Here is a 27,853-nt window from a genome sequence, read left to right on the forward strand (position 1 = left end):
TTTATGTTTCTTGGAAACTTTAGGCTTTAATAGCCCTTCCATAAAAAATAAAAGCATTTTATATCAAACATCATTCAGGGTTGAGGCTTAAATGTTACTTTAATAGCATCCACAAAGAATCTGGTTTAGTTATTAAAATGACTTATTTTTATTTAAAGAAAAATCTATGGTTTTACTCACTGTATATATAGAAGTGAATTTTTAAAAAAGTTTCTTCCTTTATGTGGACTCTCTTAAGACATGAAGAACCAAGCTACTCTTTGGTTTTATTATATGGGAAAAACCACACACAGTCTAGTTAAACAACTTTGTGATATTTATATTCCATTGCACAGATATGGGTTATACAAATTAGTAACACAAGTTATTTCTTAAATTCCAAACATTTTCTAAAATATTATTACAGCAGATGCCTAGGATATTGAAACAAAGGTGGAAATCATTCTCTAAATAGTTAAATGTGACACTGAAAATACTGAACATTTTAATTAGAGGAAAATTAAAATGTGTGCTCAAATGCTCTAAGAAACTAGGTAGCAGGGCAACTAACAACTACAAATAAGTCACGGTGGTCCATTTTTATGTATGCGTATATATGATTATTCTCTTAGATAATCTATCTTCTTAAAAATGCTAATAAAACATAAAAATCCAGATAAATGATTTCTTCCTACTACCTAAGGTGATGTGTACTATTATCTATGACTTCATACAGTTACTAATTCAAATGTAAAAGACACCACACTTAGAAAGAAAAAAATTTTAAGGTAATGGTTTTAATTGAATTAATGAGATGAAAGATAGTAAAGCCCTGTTTGCTACTTACATGAAGGAATATTTTAAAAAATAATCACTGCACAAAATGTAAAGGGTGGGTTATGTTGTGGTATTAATTTTCCTCAATAATGTTTTTCTAGACGGTTCAAGAACAAATTAAAGTTTCCACAGCAAATTTGTTTTCGAAATGCCGAATTGTGAAACAATTGCTGGCCTCACGTTTCTGAATACCTGTTTGAGAAGAAAAAGGTTTTTTAAAATTTTGGTTCTCTAGTAATAAATATTCACATAATCTTTATAGTTTAGACATATAGAAATATTTCACTCTATACTCCACAAAACTTCTACAGTTTGAATCTGTTTACACTGAAGAAAAAGCTTTTCTCCCTTTCTGAACTAAGTATTAAACATCTTGACAGATCGTAGCAACATTAATAATACTATACAGATTGCTTACAAATTCATGAACTTGAAGGTACTGAAAATGTTCTGTGGAGGGGATGGAAGCAGCAAACCACATTGCCATGTATGCACTTATGCAACGATACTGCATGATCTGTACAAGTACCCCAGAACCTAAAGTACAATTTAAAAACATATATAAAGGAGAAAGAAAATGTTCTGTATCTTGATTATGGTGATATTTGCAAGACCACGTGTATCTTTGTGGTATAACTCAGAATTGCACACTTAAAAAGGGCAAATTTCATTGCATGTGTAAGTCTGACTTAAAAAAATTATAAATCAAGAATTTTAAAATGTAAGAAGTCAACACAGCCATAAAAAAGATGAAATCATGTCCTTTGTAGCAATATGGATGCAGCTGGAGGTCATTATTATAAGTGAATTAACACAAAAACAGAAAACCAAATACCTACCTTATAATGCTCTCACTTGTAAGTAGGACTGACATAAAGAAGGGAATAATAGATACTGGGGATTATAAGGAAAAGAGGGAGGAGATAAGGGTTGAAAAACTACCTACTGGATACTATGCTCACTACCTGAGTGATGGGATCATTTGTACCCCAAACCTCAGCATCAGATAACATATCCTTTGTAACAAACCTGCACATGTACCTCCTGAATCAAAAATAAAAGTTGGAAAAAAAAAAAAAAAAAAGAAATCAAGCGGGTTTCGGATGACTCAATGGCCGGAGATGAAAGAACCGTATTATTTAAAATGCTAGCAAAAAGCCAGGAAAGCACTTATACTGGGTGACACAATTCCAAAGAAATCATACCACAGTGTATGTGAATGGCATTTCTTACTTTCCACAGCTGCCACATGTACTTTTTATTTTCACAATGATCTTAAAAGGAAATGAGGAGATATTGTAATCCTTATATTTCGGGTGAGAAAATAAAGGTTAAAGGTTAAATGATTTGGCAAAGCTGTATTAGTTGTTTCAATGCTCTTAATTCCTCATCCAAATTCCTTTCCAACCAATCTGACAGTGATTATTCCCAATGTCATCCAGAAGACAAACAGGCTGCTTAGAATCCAGATCCCTGAGAATACAGCTGAAGAGATGGTCCCAAGAGACCCTCTGGATAATAAAAACCCTTTCAGTATGGCTGAACCAAAGTGGAAGGATGGGAAGTTGGACAGGGTAACTAGATGGAAAGTGAGGTACCAGCATCTCAAGGCAATGACATTTCACATTGACCTTTTCTCTCCATCTGAAAAGAGTGAATTTATTAAATAGAATTAAGGTAATTCTATAGAAACCTGGAAATATTATATGATGACACAATATTATCTCATTCATGGCAAGTACATTGGTAACAATGACTAGGCTTCACCTAAATCTAGTTTAATGCAGTGAACTTTTCTGCCAAATACTTTAATATTTAGAAAGTATTACCTCTAACAGTTTCTCTGCGTTGCAGTTTGTAAGTTTCCTTGTCATGACACAGTCGATAAATAAAGAAACCCAGGGGATCAATGTTTTCAATGCGATCAGTAATAACCATGTGCTCATGAATCAGATAGGACTGAGGCAAATAAGTTCCAGCCTACATTCAGAAAAGAATACATGACGTAACTATCCCAGAATATACAATGAGTAGACTAGAGTAACAAGACAAAGTTCTTATACATTATGATACGGAACAGGTTGCCAAATTACTACCCACTATCTGTTTGTTTTATGTTCTTACTATGTTGCCTAGACTGGTCTCAAATTCCTGGCCTCAAATGATCCTCCCACCTTGGTCTACCAAAGTCCTAGGATTATAGGCATGAGCCACTGCCTTCGGCCTGGTTTTATAAGTGGAGTTTTTTCTGGAATATAGTCATGCTTATTTGTTAACATATTTTCTATGGCATCAGAATTGAGTAGTTGGCTAATATTTACTCTCTGGCTCTTTAAGAAAACTTAAATCATTATTTGAGAAATTATATTTCAATTTTAAGATATGAAACATAACAAAACCCACAAGTATTAGTTCCTCCTTGTAAAATTCTTAACAAGAGTTTGCTAAAAATGGGCTCCTACAGGGCTAATTTCTCAACAGGGAATTCCAAAACACTATAAAGGCATCATTCATCAAAAATAGTCAACATTCTTATACCTTGATGTTAATAAGTAACTCCAATAGGTTTCTGGGTGGCATAACAATGGAAGTGTTCAGAGGGATCACATAGCACTTATCCAGGTTAAGATCTAAATAGGCTGTGAGTTTCTAAGGAGAAAAAGATACAGTATAGTTAGAGTAATACTTGTACAACAGGAAGCAACTAGATTTTTAAGAATAATTTATACCATTGAAGTGAATTGGCTTTAGAATGTATAAATCACTTACATTTCATCAGAATTTGGCTGAATAAAGTTGGAAGTGGGAATGGGACAGGAAAAAATATTGCTACCAGTAAATAAAATACTTATCATGGGTATATTTCTATAATAAGAATAATACCTATTCAAATTAACTGCAAATACTTATTATATAATTAAGCAATTTAACTTCCTCACTTAGAAGCTCAAGTGCCCTCTAAGGTATCTGTCCATTGCATGTAAAGATTGACTTTTCTCGCACGTATCTTGAATACTACACTACCATCTTTAGAACAATGGAAAAACAGTCATTTAAATGATTTTGTGTTCTGTGGTTCAAATGAGAAACGCTGGTTGAGAAAGACTGTCTCATAGGATGGTTTTTAAGAATAAGGTAAACCAAACAATGTCAACATTTTGATTACTAAGAGCTCAGTGTTAGCTATTATTATTTACTGTTTGCTTTGGATGTTTATTTCCTTGAAGTAAATTTTCAAACTGGTTTAGAAACATCCATCAGACGTATTTATCAGGGACAAAATGTTTGCAAAGCTAACTGAGTAATGTAATGGAGTGTTCAAAATGGCAAGCTTACAGAGAGACATAAAAATCACAGGTGATACATAAACTTCTGAATCTCTGAATCCTTATTTGAAAACACAAAAAATATTCTTGGGACAAAAATTGGGAAAATTTAAACATGAACATAAATTTAAACATATTAAATACAGTAGTCCCTCTCATCTGAGGTTGTATTTCCTGAGTTTCAGTACCTTCCGTACCTACCTACCTTCAGTTAACTGCCGTCCACAAACCTAGGTAAGTACAGTATAAGTATTTTGAGAAACCACCTTCACATAACTTTTATTATAGAATTTTGTTATAACTGTTTTATTATTAATTATTGTTAATCTATTACTGTGGCTAATTTGTAAATTAAATTTTAACATACATATACATGGACACTAATAGGAAAAAACATAGTAATTAGGGTTTGGTACTATCTGTAGTTTCAGACATCCACTGGGGGGTCTTAGCATACATCCCCCATGGATAAGAAAGGACTGCTGACCTACATGATAGTGTCAATTTTCTTAGATGTGATAATGATGTGGTCACGTAGGAGAACATCTCATTTTCGAGAGAAAACAGCATAAGTAACTTATGTTAAATGACAGAAAAAGAGATGAAGCAAATATGGCAAATTTTGGAACAAAGTGGAAGATTTTGGGTATTCAACTTTTCTGCATTACATAAAAATGCTCAGAAGCTAGGGAAGAATGTAGAATGAGAAATTAAAAACAGATTAACAAAATTATTGACTTTGAAAATGCTACCAAAAGACAGAAACATAAATTACCTCTTATCTAAGAAAATGTGGGAGCATACAATAAAATATTAATTTGCTGGCAAAGGAGGAATAGTCATGAGGTGGGCTTTAAGAGTAGGTAAGGCAAGGAGAAGGAAAAGACAACATAAGAGAAGCTTGCGTCATCAGGGTCTGCTTCAGACAAAGCACCAAATGCTGACAATTAAACTCTAAATATAACAAATTAGCAAATATTGCAATTAGAACTACAAAAAGCATAAAGAACTTGCATTCTTTCTACAATTCTGGATACTTGGCTCACCTTGTTAAAGTCATGAACAATGTTGGCAGGATCACTATCTGCAAACTCTGGGACAGGCACACTGATAAATTCAACCTCCTCTTCTTCAAAGATTTTAATATTTTCTTCAATTGTCTGGTATCGAGCAGCTGGGGCATCGGCAGAGGGCTCATTTAAGATGACATCATCTTTGATGTACTTTATTCCACAGTAGTAAACGTCATCTGGCTATAGAGAGTTCAAAGACTCATTTCAGCAATTCAGCATGAGACAGGTTTTTAAATACAAGTATTACTTAAGCTGCCACCTCTATCCAAATAGCATTTTGCTTGCAAACTCTTGCTTTCAGATGACAAGTCAGACAGTTTAATTACACAGTTAACATATTCTTTAAGATCAGGTTTTGAAGTACTGTAAAAGAACAGCTTCAGAAGAAGAAAAGCAGCTGGTTTTCCCTTTACTTTTCATGACAGATGAAAAGAGAACACAAAAATAATTAGCCATCCAGTAACAAATAAATATAAAGAAACAACAGACCTACTCTACCTGTAAGCAGTTTTTATAAAAGAATATATTTCAAAAGTAGTCATGTTTTTCTGAAAGAATATATTTCAAAGTTTGGATATAGTCTACTGATGAAATCATTTTTTTCTTGTTAGCCAAAAAAGGGATGAATTTTCTGAAATTTCTATATGCATACAGGTAGTTCAAATTTTCCCTTTATATCACAATTCAGTGGAAAATATTAGATTACAGCAAATCTTTATGCTACTGTCTCACTTTTGAAAAAAGAAAAAACAGTATGTAAGGTCTGGTGCAGTAATTCACGCATGTAATCCTAGTACTTCGGGGTGGTGGGGGCAAAGGCTTGAGGCAGGTAGACTGTGTAAGCCCAGGAGTTCAAGACCAGCCTGGGCAACATGGTGAGACCCTGTCTCCACAAAAAAATAAAAAATTAGCTGGGCATGGGGGCACACACCTGTAGTCCCAGCTACTGGAGAGGCTGAGGTGGGAGGATTGCTTGAACCCAGGAGGATGAGGCTGCAGTGAGCTGTGATCATACCACTGCACTCCAGCCTAGGTGACAGAATGAGACCCCATCTCAAAAAAAAAACAGTACATGTATACACACACACACACACACACACACACTCTACACACACAACAAAGACTAAACGTATATAATGCACCAAATGTTATCTCTGGAAAATGGAATTGCACTAATTTTTTGTATATCATATGTCTTTCTCGTAAAAAAAAAAAGTATTAAAAAAGATGACTAGTATTTTAGGAATTTCCATTAACATGCGATTATCTTGAACAATACAGAAAATGAGCATGAAATTTAGAATGCTTCAAAATTAGTTATTTAAATTATTTTAATAAGTCTAGTTGCTAAACCTTGAAAGTAATTTTTCCTTCAAAACTCAAAAAAAAAAAAACTTCTGAATTATTGCCAACAGAAATATATCACAAATGGACTGTAAATCATAACTGATCAATAGAAAAACCTTTGTCTTAGCCCACTGGGATTACTATTAAATATTCAAAGTTATAAACAACTTTCATCCTATGTTATATTTCAATATCACTGCTGAAATCACCAAGTTCTTCAGAGAAACCAGTGACTGGAAAAGAAGCAGAAACATGGTTTTACTATACTCTGGGCCCAAGAGTACAGTAGGACCATGGGGGAGCCCAAGCTGACTATCAAATTATGGCCTATCAACATGAGAACATTTGTGGCTGATGTATTTATTCAATTGGCAATTGATAATACTATGCCTCTCAACCCTTAATTACAGTTAGGAAAATAAAGTTTAGTAAAATCACCCAACAACCTAAATAAATCCTTTAGTCAGCAACATTTTAAAACAAGTTACTCTGCTTTAGTGACCTGTGTCTGATGGGCTCAGCAAACATATCATGGAGAGATGTTTAAACACAGCTTTAAAACAGAACTACCACTCTGGCTGAAGGCTGTAGACAAAAAGTACAAGCTTAAAGCAAGTTATAAATAATTTTGTAATGCATGTCAGGAAAGGCAAAAAAAAAAAAAAAAAAAGAGAGACACAAGTAATTTTTCCACTTACTTGAAGTGCAAAATATTTGTAAAGGTATGCTCCTCCTAGAATAACACCTGCAAGCATAAATGCTAGTCCAAAGCACATACACCAACACCAGGCTCTTCTCTGGCCAACTGGTACCACATCATCTGGGTCCTAAAGTATGAAAAAGACAGTTAAATATTTTATCTCCAGACAGAATAACAGAAGGCTTAGAAGTGGAAAAACCTTAAGGATTATCATTTTAATAAATGAAGACATAAAGACAAAAGTAGTTGGGTCTCTCATCAAAATCAACCCAAGAATGATTAAGTGGTAGCTCCAGGACTCATGGTTCTTGGGCTGGGACATCGGTCTCTAGGAGAGTTGTCTACTTCTAATCTCAACACCCCACCTGCTAACCCTGCCTCAAGCAATGATACACTCCACAATTTTTATTTTCCATGCATAACTTTTGGCGATATCTTCTAACATTTAATAATTTAGAAGAGGTTATTCTACAACTTAGTCATACAACATGATGATAAGTCTTTTAAATTATAAATCCAAGGAGTCTATCTGATCATTTATAAAATTATGTGTTAGCCCTGCTACAGGTGGTTTATACTTTATACCAGGTATAAAACTATTCTTTTTTTTTTGAGACGGAGTTTCGCTCTTGTTACCCAGGCTGGAGTACAATGGTGTGATCTTGGCTCACCGCAACCTCTGCCTCCTAGGTTCAGGCAATTCTCCTGCCTCAGCCTCCTGAGTAGCTGGGATTACAGGCATGTGCCACTGTGCCCAGCTAATTTTTTGTATTTTTAGTAGAGACGGGGTTTCACCACGTTGACCAGGATGGTCTCAATCTCTTGACCTCGTGATCTACCGCGCCCGGCCCAGGTATAAAACTATTCTAAACAATCCACAAGAAAAAATTACAGCAAAGTAAGGAACAAAACAAATAATGATACTAAAATTATTTAAACAATTGGAATTTTTAAAAATAGGACAAAATTACATACATAGAAATAATCCTATTATCCCACTGCTCTACCCTAAACCATGGTCTGATATGATTCTTCAATTTATTTTAAAGACAGGAGCCATAGAAAAAATGAGAAAATGTTCAATGATAAAAAGCTACTTATAAATTCAAGAAACAAACCTAGCACACAATAGAATTTTCAGTTTTATCCACTTAAGAAAACAATTTAGCATTAGAACATTATTTGGGGTCATGACATTCATAATTCCTAGATATTCCCTCCCTGTGCCCTTCTAACCTGATCCCTCTATCCTGTCCCTCTAGAATTACAGAGAATTTCTGATTCATACCCAAGTTCATGTGCAAAGCACTAAGAAAACCAAGATACTTAAATAAGTAATCACTCAACAAATAGTAAAGACTGCAAAAAATTCATGGTATACATGAACAGCCTCTTGAAGTACATGACTGTCCTTTACTTGGAAAATCCAATATGGGTAGCTTAAGGGAGAAAGTAAGACTTCAGCTGGCCAGAAACCATGGCTCTGCACTTTGGGAGGCTGAGGTGGGTGGATCACCTGAGGTCAGGAGTTCGAGACCAGCCTGACCAACATAAAGAAATGCTCTCTCTACTAAAAATACAAAATTAGCCGGGTGTGGTGAGGCATGCCTGTAATCCCAGATACTCGGGATTACTGAGGCAGGGGAATCACTTGAATCTGAAAGGTGGAGGTTCCAGTGAGCCAAGATCATGCCACTGCACTCCAGCCTGGGCAATAAGAGCAAAATTCCATCTTAAAATAAAAAAAAATTAATTAAAAAAAAAAAAAAAGAGTAGGCTTCACCTAAACCTATATAATAGGATATAAAATTAGGAAGAAAAACTATGAATGATGTACAAAAACAGGATGAGTCTATTGGAACAGCGGTCCACAGCCTTTTTTGGCACCAGGGACCAGTTTCATGGAAGACAATTTTTCCATGGACAGAGTGTCAGGGTTGGGATATGGCTTCAGGGTGAAATCGTTCCATCTCAGAAGATCATCAGGCATTAGATTTTCATAAGGAGTGCACAACCTAGATCCCTAACATGCACAGTTCACAACAGGGTTCATAGACATTGAAGCAACCAAGAACAATGTAATTCGATATTCCTAGGTTGAGGTTCCAAACTTAAAATTTAACATTGACCAACAAATACTGTTTAATCTAAGAATCAGTCCATTGCTATGAAATGTCACCCTTTCTATAGCATTTGTCAATATACTATGTGTGTAAGACACTGAGTGTACTGCAACCAAGAAAAGTATGTAATAAGTCTGAAGAATTTATCAAGCCATGTAAGATATTTCAGCTATGAAAAGAAAGTTACAAGAATTCCATGGAGTCATAAGGTATTATGAAACTTTAATGATAAAGTATACATCTTTTGCTTGAGCCCTTGTCTGACATAAATATCTAAGGAGGTAAGAAACCTCCTAACATAATTTTAGGGTGGAGGGAGAGTGGGGGGAGACGAAAATGGCAGATGGAAATAGTTATTTCCAACATTTGGTATCAGCTGCTGAGACAGCCAAATGTGCACACACACCCACCCCATTTGGCAGGCTTTCTCTTCCAATAATACATAACTGAATAGCCAAACAGCACAGGCAGACATCTGTAAACGAATATGCAGCCCCAACCGGCTAATTGACGACAAGTTTCAAGGCACTGTCATATATCATTTTTAACTGTTCAATGATCATTTTGAGAGTAAATTATAAATGTCTACTATGTGCCAAGAGCTGTGCTAGGCACTGGAAAGATATCCTCCACCAAGAAAGAGACCAGTTGGATCAGTCTGGAAAACAGATAAATATAAAAAAGGAAATAAAAATGATACAGGCTCTAATAGTAAAATGCACAGAGAACACTTAAGAGGGGATGAGTTTCAAGAAGACTTCCCAGGGGAGAAAGTACTTAAGTGGAATGTTAAAGGACAAATACTCATTATTTCAGCAGAAGACAAGAGTTAAAGGAAATTATATATATGGCAAAGATTTTTTAAAAGTTATGTAGCTAGAATGCATGACATTTCCAAGGGCCACATGTGGTTTGGCTGGAGTATCCAATATGTGGACAAGGGTAAGAGAGATGATGAACAAGAAATTGGGGCAGGTCACAAAAGACCTTTGTAAACCATGCTACAGAGTTTGACTTCTCATGTTCATTCAAAAATCACTTCGAGGCACTATTGTAAGTTTTTAAAAATTCAATTTCTTGGGGCATTTCACTTACAAAATACTTCACTTATCCACAGGTCAATTTATTCAGCACCTCAACAATGTGAAATGTGGCTTAAGAATCAGGAAATAAACAAGATTCTTTGGTCAGCCAAATTATAGACCCCACACTCATGCACCATCATCATATGAAAGAGCTGTTAAATCTCCAAAGCCTATCTAATCTTTTTTCTCTAGATTTCTAGCGATCACTTTTCTTTCATTAGAATAATTCACATAAAGATCTTATCTCTCTCTGCTAGGCTCTAAGATTCTTTTGAGTATCTATTCATGTTCATTTTGCATTACTGGCAGCTTCAAGCCAAGCTTGGCATTAGTTGGTGCTCACAAATTTGATGAATGACTAAAACTTAGATATATATATTTTTAAAAGCTTGGCTATTAACTTTTTTATGATTCATAAAAGTTATATCAGCAGCCAGCATAATGAGGGAAGGGAGAAATGCAACCTAATTATGACGTAAAACAAACTGGCTATTTAGCAAGAGCAGTAGCCTAGTTCAGCATTTATTAAGGCCTGCTATTTGCAGTATACTGTGCTAGATACTGTAGAAAATTCAAACATGATTAAGATATGGCTCATATCTTGAGCATTTTATAGTCAAGAACTAACATCATGTATGATAGATAAATGATGTTCCATAATACAATCCGAGTCATAGAGAAGGTATTAAAGTATGCTCAAGATTAAAAAGTCGTTAATCTAAGAGATTAAAAGTATTTTTAGAGTGATTAAATTTTAACACTTCAAAGAGTAAGCTTTACTTAAAGAAAAAGCCAAGTAAGATTAAAGGGAAAAAAAACCTCCATGACTATCTTAAAATATACAGAAAATGTATTTAACAAAATTCAACTTCCATTAAAAAAAAAATCTTTACAAACTAGCAAAAGATGAAATTCTTTAGCCATTAGTAAGGCTAATAATTGAAAGCCAGAAAGCCTCATACTTAATGGTGAAACTTTATACTTACATTATACGCTTTTAGTTCAGAAATATAAGAATGCCCACTATTGTACCTAAAAAGAATTAAAAAAAAAAAAGAATGCCCACTAAAATTGACTGTTTCCATTCAACACTGCTCTAGAGATCCAACTACACAAACGATAACAAAAGGTATTAGAAAAAAGAAAACAAAACTGTTATTATTTGTAAATAATCTATGTAGAAAATCTAAGAAAGTCAAATTATTCACACTAGGGGCTAGCAAGATTTCTAAAGATCAATAATAAAAAATCAACTGAGTCAAAAATTCGTACATGAATATTTACAGCATCATTATTTATATACTAGCCCCAAACTAGAAACAACCCAAATATCCATCAACTAAAGAATGAATTGTGGTATATTCATACCATGAAATAGCAATAAAAAGGAACAAAATAACACACACCAGCAGGACTGAATCTCAAAAACATGCTAAATGAAAGAAGTTTAGCACAAAAGATTATTCACTGTATGACATCTATAAAATACATGAGTTTTATTCCATGTAAATTATATTTTGATATGGAGGGTGGGGAAGAAATCAACTGAGTTCCTATCTACCAGGCAATAAAAAAATGTCTGACACAAAGCAACAGAAAAAGTGTGTAACAAAGGGAACTTGGGAACTTCTACTCAATTGACAGAAATTTAGGTACAATAGCTTTGGAGAACAATTTGGCAGTATCTAATCAACATACGTCACGCTTGTGTAACTCATGGCCCACGGGCTGCATGCGGTCCAGGGCAGCTCTGAACGTAGCCCAGGAGAAATTCATAAATTTTCAGCTGGGTATAGTGGCTCACACCTGTAATCCTAGCACTTTGCCAGGTCGAGGCAGGTAGATCATGAGGTCAAGAGATAGAGACCATCCTGGCCAACATGGTGAAACCCTGTCTCTACTAAAAATACAAAAATTAGTTGGGTGTGGTGGCATGTGCCTGTAATCCCAGCTACTTGGGAGGCTGAGGCATGAGAATCGCTTGAACCCAACAGGTGGAGGTTGCAGTGAGCCGAGATTGTGCCACTGTACTCCAGCTTGGTGACAGAGCAAGACTCCGTCTCAAAAACAAAAAAGGAAAAAAATAAATTCATAAACTTTCTTAAATAATTATGACTTTTTTTTGTGATTTTTTTTTCCAGCTCATCAGCTATTGTTAGTGTTAGGGTATTTTATGTGTGGCTCAAGACAATTCTTCCAATGTGGCCCAGGGAAGCCAAAAGATTGGATACCCCTTATATACATGAATCTTATGACTTAGCAATTCCATTCCTAGGTATAAATCCTAGATAAACTTTTGAATATGTAAAGTAATATGTCCAATAATGTATAATGCATTATCAGTAACAAAAAAATTCAAAATAAATTATCATGAATTCATATAATACTGCTAAAAAGATTCAATCAGTGACCAGACCTAGTGGCTCAAACCTATACTCTCAGCACTTTGCGAGGCAGAGGCAGGAGGATTACTTGAGCTCAGGAGTTCGAGATCAGCCTGGGCAACATAGTAATACCCTATCTCTATTAAAAAAATTAAAATTAAAACAACAAAAAAAGAAATGTACTAGCCCTGTTGATTTTAGATAAGCCTAAGAAATATAACTGCTGATCCCCTAGAAAAGGCAGTTTGCACAATATATAATACTACATATTTGTTATATGTGATATTTAAGACTTCAAAAGATAAAATATACTACAGGTTCTCTATATTTTATGTGCTTGAAATATTTCATAATTAAAAGAAAAACCACTAATAAGAGCTTCCTCACTGGGGTATATAACTTTACCTGGCCTAATTTAAAACAGGTCACTAAGATATTTCCTCCCTTCTACTGCAATAAAACTGGTGCACCTTGCATAGTGCTTAAAAGGTAAGAGAACTCCCACAGCTGCTGTACAATTATCATCTAATTAATCTTCCTAAACCTCAACTTTTTAGCCCAGTTTATAATGAAGACACTGCAGCACATGATAGCCTATAACCATCTTGCAACAGTAGATACAGAAAGACCTGGCTTTCAGAAGCACTCTCACTCTGGCACAGTACTAATTTCTGGTTCAAATAAATCTCAGCATTAGATGATAAAATTACTTAAGAAGTTATATCTTCTTGTTGGGTGCGGTGGCTCACGCCTGTAATCCCAGCACTTTGGGAGGCCAAGGCGGGTGGATCATGAGGTCAAGAGATCGAGACCATCTTGGTCAACATGGTGAAACCCTGTCTCTACTAAAAATACAAAAAATTAGCTGGGCGTGGTGGCACGTGCCTGTAATCCCAGCCAACTCAGGAGGCTGAGGCAGGAGAATTGCCTGAACCCAGGAGGCGGAGGTTGCAGTGAGCCGAGATCGCACCACTGCACTCCAGCCTGGGTAACAACAGCGAAACTCCGTCTCAAAAAAAAGAAAAAAAAAAGTTATATCTTAAACAAAATGAAGGACAAATTCTTTTCTAGCACTTGAATTAGGTCACCTCAATCAGTTCTCTAAGAGGCTTTGGTAAATGTGCTTCAATTATAAACTTAAATAAAATGTATATTTTTTCATATAATTGTAATTCTGTTCTCAAACTAACAAATCACTTCACATTCTTAGGCATTTTTCTATTTGGACCTTTTTTACAGGATGACTAAAGCTTTTAAGATATATTTTTCAAAGTGCTCAGATATACTATTTTACATCTCTATATCAAATGCAACAACAATGCTTTAGGAACCAGGATACTAAAGAGGAAAACATGTCTTAGGGTTAAAAATTATGTTATCAAAAAACATATATGTAGAAACAATTTATTCAACTCAAAATATACTGAACCTTCAGAAACAGATTTAGTTACTTAGAAACATGCTGGGTAACATAGGTAAATATGGAGGTGCATAGGCCAGCTGCCCAGAGATGTGTTGTTTGGCTGGTATAATACTTTCCAAAACAGAAACAGCTGGGACATTAAAAGAATTCAGTGATTCGCACTTTTAAAAGCTAGATTTCCCATCAATATTCTAGTATTTTCAACTCCTCTCTCACCTTTTTTTTCCTCCCTACTTAGAGGCCAAATATACCTAGTTCTTTCCTATCATGTTTCTAGGTTTTGAACCCTGATCTTCATTTCCAGTTATGACTGGGTATACTTCCTTCTGAAATCCTATTTACATTAAATAAGCAATCTAAACTACTTCCCCACATAAAGGGTTTCAAGTTCTGGGTTTTGTAGACTGGTACATATTCACTTGGTTTCCACATTAGGTTTCTTTCCTCAGTATGGAAGCATCAAAAGGACATGCTCTGGTGATCTGCTAATTATTAATTGCATTGATTACCAAATATATCTGCTATACGTAAAACACAAAATCTCTGGCTGATAAGTTAACAATCCATGAGGACATGAAGCATTTCTTTGCCTTTTTTCTTATTCACTTAAATCAGTATCTGAATTCGACTTTATAATTTGCCTTTTGAAATGAGATTGCTACTGTCTCAACCATAGTGAAGAAGTCTATATAATAAATGTTATGTTTGAAACATAAAAAGGAAGCAGTTTTCCAAATAGCTGGCATTACACAGAAAGCTGCTCTTTATAGTTGTAGGTACTATGATATGTATCACAAAGGCCTCTGACCTTTTGTCAACATTAGATTTCATTAAGTTAAATTAGTGTTTAGAGTCAAAACTGGGACTTATACCGACATGTTATGATTAATAAAGTTATGGCACTATTCTGTACTGGAATTAGAACAAGAGAAAGCTTTAAAAAGGAGAACTTAATCTCAAACTAAAAGGTCTACAAAACAAATTTCTCACTAATTTTTTGTTAACAAAACCTGCAATATAAGAGAAGCAATACAGAATAAAAAAACAAATTTAAAATGTAAAGCCATTGCATAATAATGTAACTATTGTGAGAAATCTACGAAAGTTGAACCAAATTATTAGCATCACATAAAATTAGCACAGTCCTAGGTTAAATAAAAATAGGTTGGAACTGAAAAAAAAAAAAAAAAACCAGGCAGACTGTCAATGCAATGCATTTGGAGCTGGATCATAATTTAATCACTTCTGTAGCAGAGACAAGCAGAGTATCTAGTGCAAAGTAGAATATTAAAATATATTTATAAGTTTAAAATCCCCTATTCTTTTTTCTATATAGTTTAAAAGATGACCATCATTTCTATACAGTGTTTATTCAGTCTACGCTCAACAGAACTGTAACCCTTTTTTTAAGTGAAATTTTAGCAGAATTTCCAATTCATATTGGTGAGTGAAAGGCACTGGGATAGTAAAAAGCCTAGACTAGCACAACCAGGCAAATGTTTGTAAACAATAGCATTATATACAAATGTTATTATTAGTAATATCCTTTACCAGGGATGGATAAATTGGTAAAGACAGATTTTTCTCTACCATTGGCTGAATAAAACTCAAGTCCACATTGTTACCAATATCAACTGTTTCCCTAAAAATTTTAAGCACAATACAAATGCTCTAATTTTATATAATTCATTACAAAATTTAGTGTCATGGTTATAGAAAAAAAAAGAACAAATCTTATCTAGACTCACTTTTACACAAATGCTGGCTTTTAATGTCTTTCAACAAGATAATTACTACACATTCATATTCAAATATGGGTAATTTCATTTAAAATGCAGAACTTCCAGTAAGAAAATTCCAACTATATTTGTCTGAAAGTACAATATAGTTTAAATGTGGACAGTTAAGAGAAAATTTCTGTCCAAGTTTGGAATTTTAAATGTTAAGATGACTACTAGAAAAAATAATTCTAGTTCTTGAGATCAGGAATATTTGTCTCTACATACAAGAAGTGCTTTGACCCTATGAGCTCTACTGCCTAGCACTGAATGCATGTGTAGTTAAAACTCAGTGGTAATATTTAATGTTGCTCCCTTATTCCACCATTCTCCTGGCTCTTGGATCCAGGGGTGTGATTTCCTTGAAAGATAAAATACAGGCATTTAAATAGGTTTTGACTAATCTGTTTTTCGTAGCTGATTGTTGGTCTTTCCTAGCTACACAATGTTTCTTGAAAGTTGAGGTGCTTAGCAATTTTTAAATTCCAGGTATGGTACCTGGCTATGCAGTAGGTGCTTCTGAATATATGATCAATACAGTTCTCAGAAACAGATCCCCTATGGAAGTATCATGAATGTAGTTTAATCCAATACATCATTTACAGATAAATATGAGGCCCAGAGAAGTAGAAGTATTTGCCTAATATTACAGAGCTAATAAGGCCTGAATATTATCTTGACCCCAAGTGCTTCTTAAGGAAATGGACTAAACAGCTTAGACAAATTAACTCTGGTAATAAATGAAGTGACAGATACCATGTCACATTTGGATAACACTCTTTTCTAACCAGAAACCACATAGGCCAAATTTGTTATTATTTTTATTTTATTAAATATATATTTTAATTAATTTTTTTTTTGAAACAGGATATTGCTCTGTCACCAGTTAAACCAGCTAGAGTATAATAGTGCAATCATGGCTCACTGCAGCCTCAACCTTCTGGGCTCAAGTGATCCTCCCGTCTCAGCTTCCAGAGTAGCTGGAACTACAGATGTACACTACCACACCTGGCTAATTTTTTAATTTTTTTGTGGAGGTGGGGGTCTTACCATGTTGCCCAGGCTGGTCTCAAGCAATTCTCCTGTCTCAGCTTCCCAAAGTGCTGGAATTATGAGCCACCATGCCTGGCCCACAGCGTGAATTTCTGCTGTTGTAAAAGGTTTACTTAAATTGACCCACACTAATAAGCCCTACATATGTTAACTATTATAAAGGAAATAATATTACTTTTGATACACTGGGAAATTAATAGGGCTTTTTTCTATTGTTCATCAAATTACAAAGGATGGTAGCAAAAGTATTAAAATCATATACATGTGAACCTAAAACAATAAAGGGAAATAACTAAGGCACACGGGCATGTAAGCATTTCAACATAAATGTAAAAGGCAAAATATTAATTACAAAAATGAAACTTTTATAAAGTTAGTTGGAGTAATAATGCCACAAAGCAAAACTACAAAGTTGGTAATGAGTTGCCTCTTATATTCCTCATGAAGGAGACAATCTTGAAACTTTGAAGAGGAAGATTAGAGGATGTGCCTCATCAATCTTTCTAGACTACCCTGTCTGATCTTAAATTAGTGCTAATAGTAATTCAGACGATTTCCATTATTATCCATTTTTAATTATCAGTAAGTCCATTTTTAATGTAAAAGGAAATATTCTAACAATTCTTTAAAAAGCTATCAGGATAGCTGAGTTGAAGTTCTAATATTGATTTCCAGTTAAATGTTTGTTTACTTCCTCCTGAAAGTTCAATAAAGTGAAAGTAAAAGGATAAAACAAATAAACCTTAAGCCACAGAGAATTAAAATGAATGACAGCAGGCAAGTCATGTCAATAAAAATTATGAAAGCTGAAAACATAAAAGAAAAAAAAATCAAGGTATAAGGAGAAAATCTCCAACGTGTAGACAACTAAAGAGGGGAAAAACCGTCATGCACAAATGCAGAATCAGAATGGTATCACATTAGAAGATAATGGAGCACTGCCATCAAAGTGCTGAATGCTAACCTAGAATTTTACACCCAGATAAATTATCAATATGAAGATGAAATAATAATTCTCAGACACATATGATTTTTTAAAAATTTAACAAACTTTTTCTTCAGATTTATAAAACTGCAGATCTAGCAAGTGATGAAGACAAAAGCAATTCTTCCAAGATGATTATGACTCTCATGACATTTGTATGGCAACACACCTAGGGTGCAACCAGTCTGGACTAGAAAACTAAAGAATGATGGGCAAAAAATCATCAAAAAAAGAAGAAAGAAAAACTTGGTAAGTTACCTGGTGAGTCTGAAGATACAGAAAGACAATTACACTGCTGTCAGAGTCTGAATTAGCAATAAATATACAGAAAATTAAGGAACCCTCTCCCCTGCCCCAAGAAGCATGACGAAATCCAGGGAAAATAAGTTGTTTTACAAGAAAGGAAGTAAAAGTACACTACAATACTCAAATGTAAATAATGTATATGTTAATTATAACAAAAAAACACAAAATATCAATTTAACCAGAAACCACTAAAACAGAAGATGTGTACAGTATGTAAATAGACAGAAAAAACTAAATATTCACCTTCCATGTAGATATTACCAATAGGTATTATCTAAAACTGCAAAAAATAAACAAATGAAAACGAACCATGAAACAGAAGTATAAGCAAGTATTAAGAGTAGAGGTTCTCCAAATGTGGTCCAGGAACACACCCTTTCGGGGAGTCCATAAGATCAAACTTTTTTCATAAGAAAACTAAGCCTGTGTTAGTTTAATAAACTACATAATAAAATTGCCTTTTTCACTTTCATTCTCTTGCAATGTTCATATACAATAAAAATTGTACAGTGCAATTTTCCAGAAGCTAAGCACCATGTCACAACAGACTGAATGCAGAAGCTGACAGGAAAATCCAGTTGTCTTGTTGAGGTCAGGAGTTCGAGACCAGTCTGGTCAACATGGTGAATCCCTGTCTCTACTAAAAATACAAAAATTAGCAAGGAGTGGTGGCGGGCACCTGTAATCCCAGCGACCTGAGAGTCTGAGGCAGGAGAATCATTTGAACTTAGGAGGCAGAGGTTGCAGTGAGCCAAGATTACACCATTACACTCAAATGAGCCAGACTCTGGTTCTCCCCTGAACCACCCCCAACCCCCACCAAAAAAAGAGAAACATGGAGTTAAGATCATCACCACCTATGGTTGGGCTGGTTGTTTACAGTACAAGGACACCAGAACAATGGGATCAGTAGGGCTAGAATCTAGCTCATGCTCTATCCTCCAAAACACCAGAGAGGGCAATTTTTTCTAAATTGCATAAAGACAGAAGAGGGTCTAGTGGTCACCATGGTAATAAAAGACCAGAAGAAGCTAATGAGTGAATGTGATTGCTTTGAATTAATCTATGGGGAGAGAAATTAGAATTGTGGTTACCTCTAAAGAGAACAAATTGTAAAAGGACATGAGATAACTTTCTGAGTGGATGACAATGTTCGAGCTTGATTGGGAGTTAGAGCTTAGATATATACACTTAAAATTATCTAACTATACACTCAAGATCTATGCATTTTACTGTATACAATGATGCTACAATTTTTAAAAAGTGTGTTCTTCTGACATAGGGCAGGACTATGTATTTGCATATTAAAATTCAGCATTACTTTGATAAAACTCAAATTCTATTAACACCTATTATGTAATGAATAAATAACACTTTTAAATGAAAATGAGTATAGCTACTGAATTCTAAGAGTTTTTATATTGCAGGAATGAATCTTTACCAGAATACTTTGCTGGGAAAAAAAGTACCAACAATATTGTTATTGACATGTGAGGTAGGGATAAGCAGCAACAGCAATATAAGAAGCAATATTACAAAACAAGAATGACGAGGAGAAAACTCTGACTTTAATAATAGTACCTGAAATCTACTGATTTTTAACTCTGTTCCAGGTATTGTGCTATTGCTGTTACAGATTATTTGCCCCATTTTGCTGATGAAGAAGCTGAGACACAGAGAACTAAAGTAATTTACCCAAAGTATCACAGTAAGTGGTAGAGACAAAATTTAAACCTTAAAGAATGACTGTGTAGCCTGAATTCTCAATCACTACACAATACTGCTTCCTGTACAGTAGCAGCCCCTCCCCACCAATTCAGTGAGGATACTGGGCAAAAAGGACAAATATTCCATTGATATTTTTCTCAAAAATATTAAATAATTCTTACCCCATGGGCTAGAGAAAAACAGGAGGCAGGTACTATTTGAAGACATAGGCTATAATTTGCCATTTCTGCTTTCCACTTTAAAGAAGATTACAAAACAGTGGCCGATGCCTTAAGTGTTCTGGACTAAAATTCTTTTATGAATTAAAATAGAAGTACTTCCCTTTGAAAACTAGAGGATCAAGCAACACTGGACTCATGATTAAAACTGAAAACCAAAAATATGTTTGTTTGTTTTTTTTTGAAACAGAGTCTTGCTCTATCACCCAGGCTGGAGTGCTGTGGCGTGATCTCAGCTCACTGCAACTTCCACCTCCTGGGTTCAAGCAATTCTCCTGTCAACCTCCCGAGAAACTGGGATTACAGGCACACGCCACTACGCCCAGCTAAACTTTTTTGTATTTTTAGTAGAGATGGGGTTTTGCCATGTGGGCCAGGTATATCTCAAACTCCTGACCTCAGATTATCCACTGGCCTCCGCCTCCCAAAGTACTAGGATTACAGGTGTGAACACTGAGCCCAGCAGGAAAACCAAGAATATTTTTACTTGTTTCATAGGCAAAAAGCCCAGCTTCATCAATTCATCTGCTTCAGCCCAGGAGGCACTGAATTTGCCTTCTCTGCTTAACATGCCTAGCACTGCCCTAGGTAAAACTAAAAGATGGGAAATTTTATGTCCCAGCATTAAATAAAATCAAGGAAAAAATGAATTAGAGAAAGTTGCATAAAATGGAAAACTGAAAACTGATAATGCAAAGCTAATAGACTGACTTCCAAAAATCATTTTTCCCAGCATAAAAAATGAGTCTGCTTTTGGATGCTGCAGAGATTTAAGTGATTGAATTAACAATACATTTTTTAAAATTTTTATATGAAATGATTTAAAACATAATCATATATAAGCAGAGAAAATAGTTAAGATTTAAGCTTTATCCTTAACTCATTCTGAAAACAAACAATTTTTAAAAATAATTTGAGCCTTGGCTGCTCTGCCTATGGAGTAGCCATTCTTTTCTTCCTTTACTTTCTTAATAAACTTGCTTTCACTAAAAATAATAACAATAATTTGAGCCTTAAAGTTAAACATTAAAAGAAATACAAACATCCACCAAACCTGTTTTTTAAAGTATGAAATTCAACTATGCCAAAAAATGCTTTATGCAAATATTTCAAAATTTCAAAGTATAAAATATCCAATACCATACTTAGTAACACTTTCCCAAATAAATGTCCGGGTTATTTAACTTCGAAGTGATATTATATATGTGCATAATTTATTTCTCTTTTTTCATATTTCTATTAGTGCTACATCATAAAATTATTGCTGGTAACTTACTAGCAGTAATGAACGATAAAACATTAAGTGAAAAATTAGAATATCCCTCTACCATAAAAAACAAGGGTGACTTTCTCATCTCTCTACAACTCAAGATTCAAACTTTTCTGTTTAAGAATAAAAAGTCAGGAGGGATAACATGGGAAGAAATGCCAGATATAGGTGATGGGGATGGAGGCAGCAAACCACATTGCCATGTATGTACCTATGCAACAATCCTGCATGTGCTTCACATGTACCCCAAAACCTAAAATGCAATAAAAAAATATATATATAAAGAATAAAAAGCCTATGTTCATTCTTATCTGATTTTTCCCCCAAACAGTACAATTATAGAAATACTGCAAAAAGTTATTTTTTCTCTAATAAAACAGCTTAAAAAATGAGCAATAATTTCAAATAATCTTGTTCATTCAGTTGTTGGTAACACTTATAAAATGAGGTTGTATTGTAGATTTCCTTAAAGCTATTAAAAATATGTATTGTAAGTATTAATTAAAAGGGATAATCACAATTTAAGCAGAGATTTTTCAAAAATTATGTCCTTGGGTTATAATTCCCAATTTTCAACTTTCATCTGTCTACTTTGTAAAAGACTTTCATTGTGAAACACAGCTCCAGTGTTAATATTTTCTATATCATTTAAGCAAAAATAACCTCATTCAGAAATTCAGAATTGTCAAATCCTGCAACACTTATGGTCTAAAGTCCTTAATTTATTTTCCTTTAGTCTTTAAGCTCTAATAAAATCCCACATTTGCCAAAAAATTTAAGGGGATGATTTCACAGATAACCCAAAAAGATATAATTTTTTTTTTCTGGATCTTCCCTTTACTGCTACTGTGATACACAAAGCAGTTTGAGACGCTTTAGTTAAAATGGTAATTCAGAAAGTTATGTTTCCTTTTGGAAAAAGAATGTGGCTTTTGAATAGACACTCCAGGCATTTAAGTTATGATATGATAAAACTAAGAGAAATAAAATCTCCCTCAATGACTACTTAGTACATTTTTCTATGTACATTTACACGCAAGTCAAGCTTTGGTAATGCATAGTAAAAATCTTGTAAGTCAAATTCTAAATTAATTTAAATAGGCCTGTACCATAAATATATTTGAGATATTTCTGCTTAAAAAATACTTCCATTCACAAACCTTTTACGTGTCAGAGTTGAATTAAATGAGGTCTTACAGGCTTATTATGCCAAGTATATTATACTCGTTTCTGTCTAGTTGGGAAGACTACAATCCCGGCAGGTAAACTGTCCTTCAACTGTACAATATGTAACCTTGCACACCCAATATGCAACAGCAGTCTCCTGTCAGGGATGTACGTGTACACAGGAGGTCCTGCCATGGCATTGGGATGCACAGAGGCAATTCATTTATTTCCCAGCACTAAACTCTCACTTGAGATATTAATGACCTTATAGAGAACCAAAATGTAATGACTGTGAAAGTCTCACTGGCCAATATTTGCAAAAACGAAATTATGTAACTATGTAATAAGATGCACTTTGGTTAAAGAGAACCAAGCTCTCAATCCCGAGAGCATTCTATCGTTACAGTAAAAATGGCCAGCCTTGAATTTTATGTCCCTTCTCACTCCCCAAAAAACACGAAAACAAAAACCATGACCGCAAATGAAAAGCTTAATTATCAAACCTTTCATTCCTGATTGTGCAAATAGGGAAAACAAGAAAGTGTAAGAACCAGGGTCTAAACAGCCATTTGCCATGGGTAACGCAGAACTTACTGGGTTAGTCGGCCTTCACTTTCTCTCATGCTCTCATCCTGCAACCATTTTCTCTCCTATATCAGCACTTTACTCCCTCCTTTTAAAGAACATCTACAAAGTGGGGTGGAGAGAAAGCAACACTATTTGTCAGCAAAACAACATACATACGAGGCAAGCTTAAGCTATTCTGAGGCCTGATACTGGGAAAGGGGTTTCATAAGCAGGCATTGCAACTAAGAGGTGCTGACAACTTCACTGTTCTACAGTGAGGTAAACAGAAGTGACAATGTGCTTTATTACATAATACCTCTACCCATCTCCTTTCACTTTGAACCACTGCTACTTAATATGACAGAAGAATGTAACATGTTAAACATGGAAAGGAAGAAAGGAAATACTCTGGTTAGAGTGAGGAAGTAGTTGTTATTTTTCACAATTAAAACAATTTAATTTCTGCCAAATAGACTTATGTAATCCTAGCATCTTCATAAAATTTTGAAACTGGAAGAATCCTTAGAGGCCATCTGGTCCTACCCTCTCATCTTACAGACCGAAAAACTAAAAATTCAAGCCCAAGATCAAGCAGTTATATAAGGAAAAAACTAAAACTTCTGATACAGTGAAGTATTCTGATATTTGCAAATACACAACAAACACTTTCCTAAGGTTCAAAGTATCAACACAAAAATAAATGAAAGAATTGTTGCCTACAGCATAAAACATGTATATAAATTCAAATTCACTTTTGCTACCAAAAATACATCCCACTCTTTGTTGTCTCTATAGCTCTAACAGCTATATGCCCACTAGGACAGGAGGGAGGTGAAAACAATTAAGGGGAAAATGCAGGAAAAGAATAAACAGCAAGCTAGTTAAGATAAAACAATCAATAGAAATGGCTGTTAGGATTAATAGCTACTGAAAAATGGGGTTATGGAACTGTTTCTGGAGAGTTCTCACTCTGCAGAGGAAAAAAATAGCAAGATAGGAGCAACTTAAAAGTACTGGAATGCATGTTATATAAGTCAGCTGATTAGAGTGATCAGAATTCTTGTGGCATAAGGTAGTAGAATCTGCATTTTAAAACCAGAATTCCAGACGATACCAGAGCAGCTGGTCCCTAAAGAGTACATTTTGGAAAACACAGGTCTCTGGGATATTGGGGTTTAGGAGGGTCAAAGATAAGATAAATTCTTGTTCAGGAGTTCTGGGCCATTAACTAGCTTGGTTTGATCCTTTCAACCACCCAGGCAAAGGAAATGCCCTCGGCAAAACACATTAAGGCTGATTCTGTTCCCAGCCCAAGCAGTAAGACAAGGTGGCTGCCACACAGTCACCCCAAGGAGCCAGACAACATTATGTAATCACTGCCCAAGCTCTGAAATGAAGAGATCAGAACTTCTTTCACTAAAGTGTGTCATTAAGGTTTTCCTTTACCCGTTGAGCAACTGACTGGATTATAAGGATTCTACTTTAAAGGTACAGAAATATTTTGTCTTCCACTAAAGAAGTCTTTCAGCTTATAGCTGGAAAAAAATTAGTCATCTTGTATCTACCAACTCATCCGTGACTGCTGGGTGGTTTACAAAGAAGACTCTGGCCCTGTGTAGTCCCAGTAGTGTTTTCCTTTGGATATGGAGGATGTGAGAAAATAAAAAATGGAAAACAAAGCACGGAGCTACCAATGATTCACAGAGCTACCAATGATTATTTACAGCTGCAATGACCACAAAATTTAAATATGGCGAATTTGTGAGAAATTTTGAGAATCTGAAATCAGTCACTATTTCAGAAATGACAAAAATTGTCAGAAGTCAGATTTAAATGCTCAGCAAATTTAATTTTGATGTTTGTCCAGAGTTTCAAACCTCCACTACAGAAGAGAAAAGCTGTCTGAAGTGACATCATCAAATGCTTGCTCTCTCTCTCTTTCTCTTTCTAAAAGGGAGCAGTTATATTTGTTAATAGGATTAAAAAAAAAAAAATATATATATATATATATATATATATATATATATATATATATGATAGCATTAGGCCTACATATATTTGAGATTGTTTTGACTGGGTCCTTGACTCTCAATCTTTTAGGTACAATAAATGTTAGATAAACAAAGAGCTAAGATAATAATTTGCTACTGGAATTTTCGTCTGTGCATTCCAAACATTTTATTTAAAGACCAAGACTGCAATGGCTTCAGGAAAACAATACCAATACGAAAACCAAAACCTTTAATCCTTTTAGGGAATCAGTTCACTGTTCCTATTTCAAGGCAAGGCAAGTCATTTAGAAATCAACCCCTGACGTTGTGGGTTTTTACCAAAACATTTCCAGAAAGTAAGATTACCATTATATTCTGAAGGTAGATTATATTCAGAATATAACAATATAATATAATGATGTCTAGATTACATCTATATTCTGAATTTTTTACAGTATATTAGTGGCCTGTTTTTTAGTAATAATTTTCATTCGCTCATTTAAAAACTCCTATTACTCATACTTGGCACACCAATTTTTTTTGAGTTAAAACTAAATTTAACCGACTGATAACAGGTCTTTAAAAATGCTAACAACAAAAAAAATAAGCTAAGCAACATAACTTTACAGTTAATTTCTAATTTTTGCAGCCGAAAGAGGATCTGGGTAAGAGGCTGTGGGCTTTCTTTTTTAAATTACGAGACAGTTACACTCATATTTAAGTAAATATGATCATAACCTACTAAAAGTCAACACAATAACAGTCCCACTTCATGAATTTTTCCTAGGATTAGAAGGAGATTTTGTAAAATGAAGGAGAATTTTATTAGGAACCTGGGGGCAAATTTCTTATGTTTAGTATCACTCGGCAGGAGTCCTCACAAAGACGCTGATATAATTTAAATGCCATCTACTGGTTTTTCACTAACATCCACATAGTCATTACTGGCCTTTACCAGGGATATGTGTTTTAATTATAAGAGACAGCCCAAACCTACTTAAAGCGGACTGTCACTTTGTCCAGGTGAAGTTCACCTGTCACTACCGAAGGGCGGTGAAAAAAGAAGGTAAAGAAAGAAACGCTTTTAAAATTAAGACGCTTACAGTTGCTGGAGTTAGTCCAAGTGCTGTTCAGCTTAGAAACGAAAGTAGGAAACAACAGAGGTTTAGGCTTGTAATGTCAGCCATTTTAGGTACATTATTTATACTGGGAAGGAAGTGCCAAACTCGGCTGTTGTTGTTGTTGTTGAGCCTGTCGCTGCCGGTCGAACGAATCAAGTCCTGGCCGCACACACACTCTCCGGACTGCAAAAACGACCGGGACCTCGGCACAATTCGTCAATCGTCCCCTCTCTTGGCCTCCCAAGCCCCTGACTCCGCGTCAGACACCGCTTCCAGCACACGCACTTCCTTACAAAGAAGGAGCTGCAGCCCCACAGGAAAGAAAGGGGAGCGCCGGGCTCTCGGTGACCTGTCCCCGCTGCGCCCGGCCCACTGCCCGCCACCTCGGGGCGCACCGCTCCCGCCCGCGCAGCCCTCCCCGGCCGGGCCGAGCAACCCTCTTCCCCGACCTCCCTGGGTTCGGACCTTGCAGTCCACGGCGACCGCGTCGGGGGGAATGATGAGCGCCTCCTCGCCGCTCTTGGGATCGTCCTTCTTGGCCTCCTTCTGGGCCAGAGCGGAGTTGAACGTCACCTTCACCATGGCGCGGCCTGGGGCGCCCTCGGAGGACGGAGGCGGGCTCGGGGCGCGGACTGCGGGCTCCCGGCTGCGACTGCAGCCTCTACGGCCGGGTTCCTGGCGGCTGAGGATCGAGCGGCTCCGAGGCGACAGAGAAAGCTACTGCGGCAGGGCTCTCGCAGCCTCCCAGCTCCCGCGCGAGGGCGGAGACGGCTCGCGCACCCCCCTGGGGGTGGGGCAGGGGGCGGGGCCAGCGGACGAGGGCGGGGCGCTGCGCAAGACCCTGCCCTCGCCCCCGGGCTGATCGCGGGATCGGGCCGCGCGGATAGGGTTGGTCGTTTCTCTGGGCCGCCTGGAATTTCCAGTTCTGAATTCGACCCCAACCAGTTTACCTCCAACCCCAGTGTTGCAGGTTTGTAGCAAAAGTCGAGTGAACTTTACTGAGTTCGCCGGGTACAAGGAACTACCCTTTGGCAGCAGACCGCCTCTTCTCTGCCCCCTACCCCCACCGTGAGCTTAAAGGCCGTGGAATTTTTGTACATCCACGTCTTCATTTTCTCACTTGTTAGGGAAACGACTCAGAGCACAGAAATGTTTAAAGCTCTCTGTCCTTGAGATCTGACTTTATCTTTTACGGACCTCACCCAAGGGTTTTTACCTGGCTCAGACCTGCCTGGTCTTCCGTCCCTCCCTCGGGAGGTCAGCGCCTGTTCTGCCTAGTCCCAGACCAATGTGGAGGAAGCCTTTTGGCAGATTTGTATTTATTTCAAACATCTCACACTCGTAAAACAAAATGTTCCACTCTTGTGCAGACTTGGAAAAAAACCACATGCA

The 27,853-nt window shown here is 35.9% G+C and overlaps 1 protein-coding gene and 1 long non-coding RNA gene across 2 annotated transcripts; both read right to left on the reverse strand.

Annotated features, from left to right (window-relative positions):
• Positions 1 to 295: 295 nt before the first annotated feature.
• On the reverse strand, positions 296 to 27,185 carry ITM2B (integral membrane protein 2B). The gene is made up of 6 exons (XM_003731935.7): positions 26,927 to 27,185; positions 7,261 to 7,389; positions 5,189 to 5,395; positions 3,355 to 3,465; positions 2,646 to 2,796; positions 296 to 1,008 (listed from the first exon to the last, which is right to left on the reverse strand). The coding sequence occupies exons 1-6, from the start codon at positions 27,041 to 27,043 to the stop codon at positions 923 to 925; spliced, it is 801 nt and encodes a 266-aa protein (XP_003731983.2). The 5' UTR covers positions 27,044 to 27,185; the 3' UTR covers positions 296 to 922.
• Positions 10,664 to 26,920, reverse strand: LOC128931618 (uncharacterized). Its single transcript, XR_008480223.2, has 2 exons — positions 26,444 to 26,920; positions 10,664 to 23,469 (listed from the first exon to the last, which is right to left on the reverse strand). It is a non-coding gene; the product is annotated as an uncharacterized LOC128931618 (long non-coding RNA).
• Positions 27,186 to 27,853: the final 668 nt, after the last annotated feature.

The sequence above is a fragment of the Callithrix jacchus genome, chromosome 1, assembly GCF_049354715.1.
Source record: "Callithrix jacchus isolate 240 chromosome 1, calJac240_pri, whole genome shotgun sequence".
NCBI lineage: Eukaryota > Metazoa > Chordata > Mammalia > Primates > Cebidae > Callithrix > Callithrix jacchus.

Bases quoted from the DNA above. Each gene is read 5' to 3' on its own strand.
- ITM2B (XM_003731935.7), bottom strand. From the start codon at position 27,043: ATGGTGAAGGTGACGTTCAACTCCGCTCTGGCCCAGAAGGAGGCCAAG. The intron at 7,390-26,926 runs GTCCGAACCCAG...TTCATACTTTAG, and splicing joins CGGTCGCCGTGGACTGCAAG to GACCCAGATGATGTGGTACC. The intron at 3,466-5,188 runs GTGAGCCAAGTA...TTTTCTCCTTAG, and splicing joins TTGTTCATGACTTTAACAAG to AAACTCACAGCCTATTTAGA.